The following is a 15,161-nucleotide window of genomic DNA, read 5'->3' as shown; positions in this document are numbered from 1 at the left end:
ACCAGTTCGGTAGATTTGACAAACCGGTTCTACCGAATAGGTGCGAACTGGTAGGAACCCACCTCTGGTTTTCATCTTCCCCAGGCCAGGGCAAACATAAATCTGTGATTCCTTTCCCAATTTGACGCTTGGCTGGAGGAGGACCCTTGCTGGCTGGAATGCAGGGTGGTGCCCCTTCCCCATTTGGGCCCTGGCTTTTCTCCTCCCTGGCCCAGAGGAGGCAACCCAGGGGAGACCGTGGTGGAGCAGGGTGCAGAGTCCCCCTCCCCAAGGGGCCTCTCTCAGCCCCAGCTGCTGGCTGAGCTTTGGTGTCCCCACACCCACACCCACCCACCTACTCTCAATTTGAAGCACAAAGAAGGAGGGATTGTCTGAAAAAATTAATTCAAATGTCCATCAGTCATAAATTATTTATTAAATTATTCACAACGGCTTCAATATAAAACTTAATTTATCATCATATAAACTGGTAAAAAAACCTGGCAAATACTTATTAAATTAGTAATAAATATGTATATTAAATATTCACACATGCACACACACAAACAGTTTGTATCTCGGTACAGAGACTTTCCAGCTGAAGAAAAAGTCCCCGACAATGGGGACACCACGTCTGGCTTTGCCTGGCTGAGATGTCCGGGAGCCTCGCAAAGTCTGGAGCAGGGCAGCCTTCCGCTCACTGGCTGATGAGGCTGTAATTCACAATCCTCGGGCCTCCGATCTCCTGAGTCACGGCCACAGTCTCCTCAGACTGGGTGGACGTGCAAATGTACCATCCTGGGCACTCGGCTGATTCGAACCTTGTGTACTTTCCGATGTCAATTTTGTAGAAAAGGAAGCGGCCCAGCTGAGATTTGTCAAGGTTCCCTTGGAGGGTGGCTTCCTGCAGAGAGAACAACTGGGTTAATTCTCAGAATGCAGGCTGGGAGGAGTGGATGTCTACATTTGGGCCTATATCAAGGGCAGTGGGCTTGCTTTAAGTCCAGGGGTCTCCAACCTTGGCAACTTTAAGCCTGGAGGACTTCAACTTAGAGTTGAAATCCTCCAGGATTAAAAGTTGTGAAGGTTGGAGACACCTGACTTAGATGATCCTTCTGGTCTTTTCAACTCTTTCATTCGTGGCTAGGGAATTCTGGGAGCGGAAGTCCGCAGGGCTTAAAGTTGCAACGGTTGGAGACCCCTGCTTTAGCCCCAAAAGCCTTCTGAAGTATAGAAAAACAGTGTTGGAGGGGACATTGGAGGTCTTCTAGTCCAACCCCTGCTCAAGCAAAATATTAACTTATTCCCGGTTGTCTCTCAGGGCTGGATCCCCAAACATTAGCCCCTTAAGTGTTGTGTCGCCTTGCAGAAGGCAATGATTGGACGATGTTTGGGCTGACTTGATTTTTCAACCAAACTCTCTGGTTTTCTGCCCTCCCTGCACTGTTCCAGCCACAGCCTCACTTTCAGTTGAACCTCATGGAACCCCACAACATCACTGACCCCCACCCTCCAAGGGCCATCCCTCATAACTGGGGCTTTTCAGGTTTGGTCATTAGCCTTCTTGGTGCTCATCACCATTGCTGTACTTGCCAGAGCTCTGGGCTGCTTCTCTCTTAGGATTCACAGGCAGCCCCTGTTTGGAATGGGGATGGGGGCTCCAAGCACACACTGACTATTCAGAGAAAGAGGGAAGAAGAGCTGGAAATGGGCACCATCCACCCTGGACAGGCTAAGCCTGCTTGGATTTAAGCCACATTTTAAGTCACCAGAAGACCTCCAAGGTCCCTTCCAACTCTGTTATTCTGCCCCATGGTTGCACTTCAACAAAACCCGACAGAGCAACTGACCTCCAACTGCAGCACTGGCAGCTGTCCCTCTTTCTTTTTGCAAGAGATATAAAGCTTCCCCTTCTGGATGCTCAAAGCCACAGGGACCTTTAGAGTTCCAGCCTCGGCTTTTGGACGATACATAGACATCTTTAATTTCACTGAAAAAATAAAACCAGTGGGGAAAAGTATTGTTAAGACAGAGAAGATGGAAGGCACAGGTTGGGTTGCCCACTAATTCAGCCCGGCAAGGGAGGGATAGCAGCTGGGCTTCACCTGCTTGCTCAATGTTGGGGCCCTGAAGATGCATGGCCACCAACTGTGCGGGCTCCTTGAAGACGAAGGACTTGTGGTCAGAGTCCTTGATGTCGTAGATGATAGTCTTCCGGAGGTGATAGGTGGAATCAGTGGCCTCTGTGCATCCGTAGATGTCAAAAGTGACCGGTTCTGAGCAGGAAAAAAGAACATTCTCATTTGAGTTATTCATTCCCCTCTTAAGGCAACTGTGGATGTTGCTATCACCGAATCCCCCACAAGTTCAGCCAGATAAACTTTGGACTTTCTGCCCCTCTCCAATAGCAGCTGACCCTGCTGGCCTAAAACTGTCACTAAGGCGATGGAGAGGAGAAATTTGGGGAAAGCTCCTAAGTCACTCTCATAATTGAAATAGAATTATTTCTCCAGCAGAGAGATAATTTTTCTAACCCTCTAGAGGATTGCTAATACAAAACCCTAAACATTCACCTGTCAGATACTTTTTCCTAACACTCCCTTTTTTTACAAGCTGAATCTATGTGGTCCAGGGTGACTATCAGTAAAGCCATGGGAGCAATCCTTGAGAACTATCTTCCAGCCTGTATTTTCTAGGGCCATGATAGTCAACCAATGGAACCTGTGCCAGAGGTGGCATGCAGAGCCCTCTCTGTGGGTTTGTGTGCTGGTCTTCGTGGGTGCCGGAGTGCCAGAAAACGGCCCCAAAAACATCCAAAAACCCAAGCTGTTTTTCAGGCTGTTTTCTGGGCTGAAAAATGGCCTCAAAAATGCCCCCAAAACAGGCTGTTTTTCAGGCCAAAAATGGCTTGAAAAACAGCCTGAAAATGTCTCCAAAACACCCAAAAAAATATCCCCAAAACAGGCATGCACACGCCAGCCAGTTGGTCTTTGGGTTTCCGGCACTCCGGAATACACCCACATGCATGCATCTTCCAGTTTGGGCACTCGGTGCCGAAAAGTTTTGTCATCCCTATTCTAGGACTTGCTGCAGGAGCTTCTGCTTCAAATTTGATTCTGTTAGTTTTTCCTTCCACTTGTTGGGCCTGAGAAATAACATTCTGCTGGGAGGGATTTCTTACAGTCTGAAAACATAAAGGAGGCATTTGATGCTGCAAACTCTACCTAAGATTGTGCTCAGAATGTCCATCAGGTCCTCGTCCGAGAAGAGCCTGGTGGGAGACTTCTTCATGCTCTCGCTCGCAATGACAATCAGCACGGCCTTCCTGAAGCTCTTCTTGGGCTCATTCTTGGTCACGGCTACCTGGACATCCATCTCACTGACCTGGAAGGTGTCCTGGGGCAAAAGAGAAATGAGCAGAAGGTTTTTATAAAAGTTTGCTCCCTTAAAAGGTAGCACCATGAAGGAGCAGCGGAACAAAGTCATTTCCCATCCTTCCTTCAAGACAAAATACAGCTATCGTTTTTATAAACTTGGTGATTATATCTAATACACACACACATACGTGCGCGCGCGCACGCACACACACACACACACACACACACCAGGCACATTAAAGTACCTGTTCACAGACAGTAAATATGGCAACAGGTTAAAAAAAGAAAGATCATTACTGCAAAAGTCCTTCATCTGCAGCCTGGCAAGCCAAATCCAGCATGCTGCGGATTCACACTTCCACAAAGTTAGATCCCTGATTGTGATGGATTGTGGTTTTCAGCAATAAGTCATGATGGCTGACGTGGCCAGAAAGAATAAGATGCCATTAATGGCTTCCATATTGTAGGACCTAGAATCATTTGCATTTTTTTTTGCAAGTTATCTCGATTCCAGTGATGGAGGAATTTGAAAAGTGAAAAGTAACCAATCAAGTTCCCGAGATGCTGAGTCTAATCCTAGCCTGGGGGCTTTCCTTCTCCTCAGGGACAGGGAGAGGCTGGGAAAGAGGTATGGCAGGTCCATCAGGCTGAAGAGCTTCAGCTGAGCTCCAGATACTCCTTGGAGCACAAGATGGCTTGGAAATGCCATTTTGGTTGCAGCTCCAGCCGAATGCTGATGAAGGAGGTGCCAAAAGTCCTTGTCTGACCAGAGGAGCCCTGTTCCAGAAGAAGATGGTTGAGCCTCTTACCTTTGACCGGTACGGCTGGTCCGCTGCACAGAACTGCATCCTGCTGATGCTGAGAAGCATAGAAAATAAAAGCGAGTCAGCTCTTTTCCCTAATTTCTGACAGTTTGTTGCAATTAGAGCAGAGGAAGGATTCCTGGAGTCAGAGATGACACACACACACATTTATTAAAGTGTGTCTTTTCAGATAAGACTTTTGCTTTCTTATCTAGAGCAAACATGAAAAGGCAAACACAGAGACAGATAATTCAGGGTAAACTTTGTACCTGGAGAAAACGGCTGTCAGACTTCTTCCTGATCTTCTGATCTGATCCTCTCTAGACTGGCCTCTGCTCTCCCGGGGAAGCCCTTATATTCGCTGTGGCAGCTGGGGAGGAGGAAGTTTCTCTCATGCAGAACTCCCCTTCCAGCAGCTTCTAAGAACAGGAAGCGGGCGATTGTGAAAATGGAGAAATCCTTAAAAACAACAAAACTTTGCATAAAAATTAGACATCTGGGAAATTATTGAAAGGATGTTCGGTGTGAAACCATTCATGAAGAATGACTTAATTGCCCAGGAAGGAATTCCTTGCCCCACCCCTGCTGAGTCTCCTCAGTTCAGCAGAGTCAAGAGATGCCTCTGGGCTCTTGCAACAGCAACACAGGGCCTCCGGCCCAGGGGCTTCTGCCTTCACTCTTCCATTGCCGGAGGTGGCCTGTTGGAGATGCTCAGTTGCAGGGCTGGAAACTGCAGCCAGGGAACAGTTCCCTGGCCTTGGGCCTTGTGACGTTACCCATATCACTGCTGAAAGAGCTGCGTTGACTGCCAAGGTGCTGCTGGCGTCAGCGAAGGCTGTTGCGTTATTCCATAGTACCCTCATCATGTTGGGGTCAAGCTAAGCCAGATGGCCTTCAGTGTGCCTACTTGCAATTGTAGGCGGAAGCTGCCTTGGGTGATCCTCCTACAGCAGAATTTAGCTTTGTATGAATTAGAAAAAAATGGGTTGGGGTTTTTTTGGGGGGGGGGGTTGTCCTGACCCCATTCCTGGAATTCCTCATGGAAATGAAACATGCTCCAAACTGATTGCAATGCTCCTAGATTACTTGTCAGGTTGTAGCATCCTTTGTGGACTCCTAGGAGAAATGCTGGTGGGACCGTAGTTGGATTCATTGGCCAAGACTGAATGATGGAACCTGAAGGCCAATCATTGTTCCAGATGATAACTTTTTGTAGCTGTCCCATCTATCCTGTAAAAAGAGTAATTGGATTGTGCTGAAATTGCACAGCACAACATGCTCCAGAATCCCTTTTTGAGGGAAATGGGAGGTTCAGTAATGTGAAAGATAAACAAGCAAGGAAACAAACAAAGGAAAGGCAGAACAACAGGAAGCTCCACAACGAGACAAACTGGAATAGCAGGCTCCAAGGAGTTCTGTGTTTAGGGCTGTTTTCAATGGGGGGGGGGGGAATCTGAAATCTAAATTTATGCAACTAGCCAACAGAGGGAGGAGGCAGAGCAGCAGACACCTGCTGGAGCCCCTCAGGGCTGGTTCTCGGGCCTGGGAGACTTTCACTGCTGATTCACAGCTGCCCTCCTGTCCTCAGATTCTCCGGGTCAAAGGTCTCAATCTCAGGAGCTGAGCTTGGGGTGTGAAGCTGTCACCATTGGGCATTTCCAGGCTGCGTCTTGTGGTTGCGTCAGTCACTTGTGGTTTCGATAGGAAGAGGATTTGCACTCTGAGTCATTGTCCTTGCTTGTCTTCCTTCCTGGGTGGTTTTACTCTTACCAGCAGCCCCACAACAGTGGCTCTTGGTCCTCTGCCACCTTCTGATCCAGAAAAGGCCTCAGGTGTCAGGCCCATCCCTTTCCAATGCTCTCTTAAGTACACCTGGCTTGTCAGTCTGAGGGAAAGCCCCTCCCTCCCTCCCTTTCCCTCTCCCTCCCACCCCATCTCCGTGACGTGGGTAAAAGAGGAAGAGGACGTGTGCATGTGAGAAAACGCACACTTTTTGCTATGAATTACCACCCTATGAATAATGACCATTCCTTCTTAATATTCTTTCATCATCAAATTTCCCAGCGTAATAACCAGAATTTAGAAATATTCTGGTTGGGTGGACCAGATACAAACTGTTTGTGTGTGTGCATCTCTCTCACGCATGCACAGGAGAGGGCTCCTTCTCTGCAGAGTCATTGGCCTTCAAAACTGACCGAAGGACTGAAATGAGGGGAAAGGCGAGGAACTCATTAAATGTTCAGACACTAAGCTGGCAGGAATAGGCAGCACCCAGAAGACAGCCTTAACATGTCTTCTTCCTCAAGGAAAAAACATCGTCCAGTTGCCTCTTGAAAAAGCACCTTTGAGACAACCATGACCTGGATGACTGTTGAATCTCCATAGATGTCCCAAAGGTGCTTTTTCACGAGGCAATTGGACTTTTCTTTGAAGACGTTTCTCTTCTCATCCAAGAAGCTTCTTCAGCTCTGACTGGTTGGTGGGGAATGGAAGAATTTAGATTCTTCAGAAATTCAGAAATTTCTTGCCTGCCAGGGCTGCTGCTACTCCATCAGCAGTGGTCTTTAAGAAAAGATTGGACAACAACTTGACATTGATGGTGTAAGGTCTCCTGCCTTGAGCAGAGGGTCAGACTAGAAGTCCGCTTCCGATCCTATGAGTCTTTGAATAGTCAATGAAGTGTTTTCCATAACTGCCATTGTTTGTTGTTGATAGAGAAATAATGACTTTTATCTAAAGGCAACTGGCCTAAGTAGGAGACAAAAGGAAAGTTATAAGATGTGACAGGAAAACAAAGACGCTGTAAGGCACATTTAGGCTGTGGTTAAGTTTAAACATACAATAAACTGAAAAAAATCAAGATATGATCTCTGGGCAGTAATGTGGACCTACATAAAAACTCCAACTAATAGTTTTTTAGGATTATTGTAGCCTAGATATATGTAGGAGTACTTCCTTTTCTTTCTTTTCTTTTATTTTCTTTTTTGGTTTTCAAGGAAGCTTTGCCTTTTTGTAGGGCTCCGTTTCTGGAAGTGGTTTCTTCCTAGTGCTGTGGGGGAGGCCTGCCCAAACGTCCCCAGCTGTTCTTGGGATTGAGGCAGGACCAGAAACCGAGGTGCTCTGAACAACTAGACTAAAGTGGCTGTTTCTAGAGGTGGCAGCCTTTTCCTCCAAGGATGGGATGGGTTGACCGGGTAGACACAACCTTGTGTTTTCCTGACGAGGCTGGAATTCACAGCGGTTGTGTGTGGAGAAGATGTGGGGGCTATTAGATAGAGATGGCAATCCTGTGGAGTCTCTCATCTGTCTTTTGAATGGTGTCTGTCTGTCTCTCTGTCTGTCTGTCTCTCTCTCTCCCTCTCTCTCACACACACACACGATCAGAGCCCAAAGAAGAAGTACAAGAAGTACAAATTTGTGCTTATTATTTTTGTGATGAATCTAATTAAAATTATTATAATATAAAAATATAGAAAAAAACAAAAGTTAGAAAACAGAAAGAAAGAAAATAGTGAATAAAGGAGAAAACAAAAACAATTATCTCAATCTTTTACTTTACATTTCTCAGCATTTCAAATCATTTTTGTAACAACAATTATTCTAATAACATTTGAATGGCGTTAATAACATTAACTATCTATAGAATATAGAATGTTAATAACATTGTATAATAAAATGATTCCATGGTGGTGCAGTGGTTAGAGTGCAGTATTTATTGCAGGTGACTTCTTCTGACTGCCGTCTGCCTGCAATTTGGCACTTCGAATCCCACCAGTCTCATGATTGACTCAGCCTTCCATCCTTCCGAGGTGGGTCAAATGAGGACCCAGATTGTTGCAGGCAAGAGACTGACTCTATAAACTGCTTACAGAGGGCTGTAAAAAGAACCGTGAAGTGGTATATAAGTCTAAGTGCTATTGCTAATCATCAAAACCTAAAATCAATGTTTCCTCCTCATCCCCCTGAGAGTTTATAGAGGTCTTCCAGCAAGAGAGGTAGCTGATTCCTCCCATCTGAAAGATAACTCTAGGCAGATAGGATGCCACTCCCTACAGCTCCAGGCCGAGGTTTAGGAGCTACGCTTACAACAAATGTGAAGGCGTTTATGAATTTTGGGCAAGACTGGAAGACCTGGGCAGGTATATGGTTGAGGCCAGATGAAAAAAGCAAAGAAAAAGTGGGAGAAGAAGTAATTCTAGAAACGGTGTCTGCAGTCGTACCAAAGTGAGGTTTTGGGTGCAAGAACACAACTCACAGTTGGGTCTAAGGCCAGCCGAATTGGCTGAAGGCCACGTAGCTGCAAACGTTTGGAGGCCATCGGAAGGGAAGATACAGTGGAGCCTCTTAGGAAAGAGAGATTCTCAACTCCGTTAGGTTCTCTTACTTAAGGAAGTTGGTTGGCAAGAGAAGCCCACACACTCCTTAGACCCCAGAAAGGAATGGCGATTTTACCAATTAATTTTTATAGCTGTCATTGAGGTGTCTCCTTTTGATTGCTCGTTCGGTGGTTCATCCTTTTCATCTATATAAAACTGAACCCTTTCCTTCATCTTTCTATTGTAGGAAGTTAAAACCCATCATTCTCCTAGAAAAATGAAATATACTGGGAAATATTGAAAAGTCAGAATATTATATTTCCCTGGATGTGGAAATGGAGACACATGTTTTAGGTAGGAAACAGATTCTCTCTCAATAGCCCCCACCTTTGTCAATGGGCCACTAAAAGGCCTGAGCCAATCTATTCTACATAACAAAGATCTTCCCCCTTCAGTTCCAGGGTGATGGGGTTAAGGCATGATAGTATTAGTCCTTTACCCATCTCACCACAGGGCACCTGGGAAGAAGAAATGCTCAACCAAACTTGGACTCAAAGCACAGCCTACAGAGTTGCCCCTGTATGTCCTCATGGGAATCTGACAACCAATCAGAATACAAGTTCAAGATCAAAGCCCAGAGAGGGCATAAAACCAGGGGCTTTCAGCATCTCGCTCTCTTTTATCTTCTTCACCCAACATCTGGAAGCATCTGATCCCCCTTTTCTGTTCAAGAGCTCAAGCCACGTGGTCCTGTCCACCATTAAACCATCTTTCCAAGCAGCCTCCGTGTTTCCAGTGTCTTTTCCCCCCACTTGGAGCTGAACGAAAAAGGACGTTTCTTCCACTTTAACATATGGTTTAGGTTTAGGTTTATTGGTTTTGTATGCCGCCCACTCCTGAAGGACTCCGGGCGGCTCACAATAAACAGGGGAGGGAATAAATAAGACAATACAAACAACTTTAAAATCCACAACAGTCACAATTAAGACTGCGGGAACAGCCAGGACTTAGTGGCTTTACGGAAGGCCGGGAGGGTAGTAAGTTCCACATGTACTTTTTGGGTGTACCATTAGAGGGAGCTCCAACATAAGGAATCTTTATTGAAGCCTGTTTGGGTCACTGTTTTGTAATGTTCTCCCATGTTATATTGAGTGCTCATGAGAACCTCTGTAGCTCAGGGTTGAACTGTGGAGAGAACCACCAAGTTCCAGGGGGCCACTGAGCCACTGAATATTCTCTCATCTGGCCCTCTAAATATTCCTAATGCTATAATTTGCTTTGTTTTAGTTTTACAAACAGAGATTCTAGGTGTGAACCTGCTTAGTGTTTTCCCAAAAGGAGGAGGAGGAAACACTGCGGAGAAAGCCTAGGCTGATTCCTTTCCTCCAGGAATTTCTTATGGAAGATAATCTCTCCAAATCAGGGATGTCCAAACTTGGGAACTTTAAGCTGGCTGGTGAATTCTAGGAGTTGAAGTCCACAAGTCTTAAAGTTCTCAAATTTGGACACCCCTGCTCTAAATGGACTCATCAAGATCTGGAAATAAAAACTGACTCTATGGAGGCTGGTTGTGATGACCAAGTCAACAATGATCAACTCAAGTAAAATGTCAGAACGAATGTGGTTTGGTCTATGTTAAATTTTATTTCCTAAACCAACACAGCCTCTTCGCTCAGATGCCATGGACTCTTCTGTTATGTATTGAAAACATTTCAAACAAGCTCTTCAGCCAGAGAGGCTCCACGAACAGCTTCTGGATCAATAAAAAGAGATAGTGCTCATTCCCAGGCATGCAAAATAAAAAAAAATCAAATGGAAAAGATAAAAAGAAAAGACAACTCTGGTGCCAATTTGTGATACTTTATGGAACATTGAGTGCAGACCCAGTGAGGTAAGGGTTCCTTTGTGGCTGGAAATCATCTTCCCGCAGCTGGAAATGATTCAGAGCAGCCAAGCTGTATGGCTTCCCTATTGAGACAATGGATCCTCTGTTGGCTTCCCTGCCTTAGCCTGGAAGCTCCCTGGAGCTCCCTTGCAGCTGGAAATGGGTCTCTCAGGAGCTTTGCTTGTTCTTCTGATTGGCCAATCAATGGAGGAAGTCACAGAATGCAGCAGCATGAGAGACAGAGCAGAAATGCAGGTAAAAATAGGCAAGAAAACAGTAAGTTTTCAAAGTTTCAAGTTTTGAGATGAGTTCAAATCACCAGGACCTGCTGGATTACACCCCAAGGTTCTGAAGGAGCTGGCAGGTGTGATCTCAGAACCCCTGAATGACAGAGCTGAAGGGACTTATGCCATTCTGGACAAATTGATGCCCAATCTCCTTCCAGAAACCTCAAGTGATGGGCACCCACCACCTCTGAAGCCAAGCGGCTCCACGGGTCAAATGTCTACTCACCTGTCAGGAAATGTTACCTTTGCTCTAGGACTTCAACATCTCTTTCTGTAGCTCATCTTGCCCTCTTGATATAGTTTGTAATAAAGTTGACAGATGAATAAAATTTGGAAAGTAAAAGAAAATCTCAGCTTAAAAGAGAAAAAAATAGTATCTCAGCTGAGAGTAAAAAAAAAAATGTCAGCTTGTTGTTAATGTAAAAAAATATATATCCTATTTTCCCCCAGATGGAGGACTTGTAGGCAGGCCTTTCATGCCTATGGACAGGCATAAAAGTCTTAAATGCTTATATACAAATGCTCAAAGCTTGGGGAACAAACAGGGTGAACTAGAAGCAATGGTATTCCAATATCCAGAAAAGATAGGGCCACTTTATACCACACTGATGAGGCCACATTTGAAAGTCTGCATCTTCCAGTTCTGGTTGCTACAATACAAAAAAAGATGTTGAGACTCTGGAAAGAGTGAAGAAAAGAAAAACAAGACGATTAGGGGGATGGAGGTTAAAGTATACAAAGAATGGTTACAGAAATTGAATATGTTTAGTCCAGGGGCCAGCAACCGGTGGCTCGGGAGCTGCATGTGGCTCTTTAATCCCTCTGCTGCGGCTCCCTGTTGCTCAAAATATGCCTCACAACCGTCAATGTGTGATACCTGCCGGCACACGATTTATTGAGCTTTTCAACCCCCAGTAGGTCAACCATGGATAAATCCAAGAAAGGAAAAGTTTCAGAACATTTAATTCAACTACATGTGCTAGTTTTGTGGCCACTCAGGAAATAGTCAGGCACGGGAAGGATTTTGTGGCTCCTGGTGTTTTCTTTTCTGTGGGAAATGGGTCCAAATGTCTCTTTAAGTGTATAAGGTTGCCAACCCCTGGTCTAGTCTAATGAAAAGAAGGACTGGGGGAAACATGATAGCAGTACTCCTATATATGAGGGGTTCCTACAAAGATTAAGGGGTCAAACAATTTTCCAAAGCACTAAAAGGCAAGCAAGAAAAATGGATGGAAACTAAGCTGAAATAGGATGTAAAGTGAGATTTGGACATACCTCGGGGGGGCCCTTTCTTCTTGTTATTATAAAGTAAAAGACGGAGTTTGAAGCTTGCAAAAGAACAGGAAGTAGCTGCAGAGTTCAGCTGAAGTTCTTACAAAACCACGTAGCCATTACGAGACTAGAGCTCCGTACCTGCGGCCCAGACAAAAGGGGAAGCAAGACAGTATCTGCTTATAAGGCTTCTTTCCTCAAGGTAACCAATCAGAAATGGGTTACGTGTTTCCGTGTTGTGCTGCTTTTGACAAAGTATAAGAATGCGTGCTTCCATTAGAAGAGTTGTTCAGAAGTTACATGCTAGCCTTTGACTAACCTTTCTGAACCTGGCTGTCAAATAAACGTCTCCTTGATCCTGAGACGTCTAAGCCCTGTTATTTTCTGCAACAAAGCATGGAGAGAAGCAACCTAGAACTAAGGAGAAATTCCCTAACGGTGAGAGCAACCAATGGAGCAACTTGCTTTCAGAAGTTGTGGGTGCTCCTTCACTGGAGGTTTTCAAAATCAGACAGGACAATCCTTTATTTGAAACTAGGGTATACTAGGGTTTCCTGCTGGAGCAGCGGGTTGGACTAGAAGACTTCCAAGTCCATTCAGACTCTATGATTCCCCTGGCAATTACTATTTTATTCTAAAGAAATACTTAGTATATCCCAGAGGAAAAAGAGAGGAAAGTCTTAGTGTATGTTATTTGGGTTTCCTCTCCTCTCTCTAAAGTGTGGCTAGTGTTTTGGATTATAAAGCTGTTTTGTGTTCTTGTAGTTTTGTCCTTATGAACTTTTCCTTTGACCCCCACCCCCCACCCCGGAAAGCAAATGAAAGTATCTGTTGTCTTCTTAATTGGCTTTTGAGCGGCTTTCCAAAGACTCTTGAGGACATGCTGCTTGGATTTTCCTTTTCTGCTGGATGAATGCCTTGTCCTAAATGTGTCAATTGAAATGAGCCACTCAGGAAGTGATTCTACGCAGCTATGGCCTTCCCCTCTCCCATCGCTGCTGTATTAATGTATTTGCCATTTTGGTTTAAAAGGAAAAGGCAAATAGGGGCCACTGGGCTCAGAGATTAAGTGAGGGGAACCGTGGTTTTCTGCTTAAAGCAGGGGTGTCCAAACTTGGGAACTTTAAGACTTGTGGACTTCAACTCCTAGAATTCCCCAGCCACCTATGCTGGCTAGGGAATTCTGGGAGTTGAAATCCACAAATCGTAAAGTTCCCAAAGTTTGGAGACTTCTGGGAGTTGAAGTCCACAAGTCTTAAAGTTCCCAAGTTTGGACACCCCTGGCTTAAAGCATAATTTTTAGAACCAATTAATAGACGAGGGAAATTAAACTGACAAGCTTTCTTCTGTATGGTGACATTGACCAGATGGCATTTAAAGACAGAGGAAACTGTGTCATTTATCAGGACCTGATAAAGAAGCAAGGGGTGACTCCTGCTGTGTAGAATGAGGGTCCTAGGATCTATGGGGCTCCTGCCCTTAAGGCTTTTCCCAGGAGCCTACAGGAGCTGCCTGTTCTCCAGTTTGCAGCCCTTTTGATTTGTTTTGCAATGTGTTATTATTTGGATTCCAGAGGGGGGATTCAGCAGGTTCTGACAGGTTCTGGAGAATTGTTAGCGGAAATTTTGAGTAGCTCGGAGAACCACCTCTGGCTGGCCCCACCCCCACCTACTCTCTGCCTTCCAAGTCCCAGCTGATCGGGAGGAAATGGAGATTTTACAGTATCCTTCCCCTGCCACGCCCACCAAGCCACGCCCACAGAACCAGTAGTAGAAAAAATTGAATCCCACCATTGCTGGATTCACCATCATTTCTCGTTTTGTCATTTCATTATAGTTTACTTTCTGTTTTTACTTACCTTTATTATATACACCTGGAGTTATAGGACGGCTCCTGAATTGAATAAATAAAATCAGATCAAATTAAAACACAAGGCTATCTAGCATAGGCAAGCAAATCCACCTTGCAGCCCGTGGTAGCAGCAACTCTCTCTGGGGGAGGCTTTTTCAGGGGTTTGGCTGATGAGCACAGGAAATGCGGGCCCCCCACCAAGGAGGATGCCCATACATCTGGCAGTGTCCTTCTGGAGCCCAGGGGATGCCACTCCACTACAGACCCTTCCGTGGCTGCTTCAGTGCTGTTGGCTTCCCAAAATTAAAGGCCAGAGTTACTGTATCTAGGTAAACCAAACTCCAGAGCTCTGAAAGCACCAACACACCCACTCACTCATTTATGTTCCACTCACGCCAATAGGAAGGAGGAGGAGCAGAGCCCCCCTCCCACTTCATTTGCGGCCCCAGAGAGCAGCTCCTGCTTGCTAATCCAGGATGTGAAGCTGATGAAAGACCCTTCATTCAATTTCGACACAGAAATTGATTAATGGGCGAGATTAAAACAAGTCCCTGGTGCCTCAGGTCTCTGCTAAGAGCGCTGATTCCATTTGGCGTCCCTGCATCCCCCTCCTCTCCTCGGTGGGATGTGGCAAACGGAAAGCCAATTGCAAGGATGAGGGTGGATGGGAAAAGATTACCGTTGATGACCAGACGTTTTTTCTTTAATTAGCTTAACTTACTTGTGCTCCCACAGGGAGATGCCGACTTCTCTGTTAACCCTTCCCCGACCTGTTTGGATTTTTAGTATCCGTTTCCCCCAATTGACAGGGGAAGGATTCCATTTTAGCAGCCAGTGGAAGCCTCCCTCCTTGGGTTTGTCCATCCCTGATGACACAATGAAACGGAGAGTCTCTGCGTGGGACCCCATTTCCATTCCGACTGGTTTGGTGACAAATTCGCTGCCTCCCCCGCAATGGAGTCATCCAGCTGGCAAAGAGCCACTGGCACCTTTATTTATTTATTTTAAGAAATAGTTTTTATTAAACATTTTAACCTTTAAAAACAGATGGGGGGAACCAAATACAGAAAAAAGAAGACACAATAACAATATAAAATAGTTTTACAGCCTTCTGTATCGGCTTACATATTTAGCTTTTATAGTTCTCTATTCCACATTGCCTTCCTATCGGTTTTAACATCTGTAATAGTGTAATGACAGTTGTACTCATAGTTGTAACAATAATAATTTGTTCATTGCACCATTATATTTACATTATGGTCAATGCTTTAAGTTTGATGGTAATTAGTAACCTTAGGTAAATTTTTATTCAATACTAGTTTAGAAAAAACAAAAAACGGACTTTACTTCCTGTTTTCGCTTCTGTTTTCTAGCCACCTATAAATTCTATT

At 45.1% G+C, this 15,161-nt stretch overlaps 1 protein-coding gene across 1 annotated transcript; it reads right to left on the bottom strand.

Annotated features, from left to right (window-relative positions):
- Positions 1-435: 435 nt before the first annotated feature.
- On the bottom strand, positions 436-3,416 carry LOC106544675 (interleukin-1 beta). The gene is made up of 4 exons (XM_014061022.2): positions 3,204-3,416; positions 2,085-2,255; positions 1,830-1,969; positions 436-883 (listed from the first exon to the last, which is right to left on the bottom strand). Exons 1-4 carry the CDS (start codon positions 3,352-3,354, stop codon positions 677-679), a joined length of 669 nt encoding a protein of 222 aa, XP_013916497.2. The 5' UTR covers positions 3,355-3,416; the 3' UTR covers positions 436-676.
- Between the last annotated feature and the right edge of the window lie 11,745 nt (positions 3,417-15,161).

This window comes from Thamnophis sirtalis, unplaced genomic scaffold, assembly GCF_051295495.1.
Source record: "Thamnophis sirtalis isolate CommonGarterSnake01/CBP01778 unplaced genomic scaffold, rThaSir2_p1.2 scaffold_2, whole genome shotgun sequence".
Lineage (NCBI taxonomy): Eukaryota > Metazoa > Chordata > Lepidosauria > Squamata > Natricidae > Thamnophis > Thamnophis sirtalis.
This window is presented reverse-complemented; position numbering and strand designations above follow the sequence as displayed.

Bases quoted from the DNA above. Each gene is read 5' to 3' on its own strand.
- LOC106544675 (XM_014061022.2), bottom strand. From the start codon at position 3,354: ATGGATGTCCAGGTAGCCGTGACCAAGAATGAGCCCAAGAAGAGCTTC. The intron at 1,970-2,084 runs GTGAAGCCCAGC...TTATTTTTTCAG, and splicing joins CCCCAACATTGAGCAAGCAG to TGAAATTAAAGATGTCTATG. The intron at 884-1,829 runs GTCAGTTGCTCT...TTCTCTCTGCAG, and splicing joins TGCCAGTGCTGCAGTTGGAG to GAAGCCACCCTCCAAGGGAA.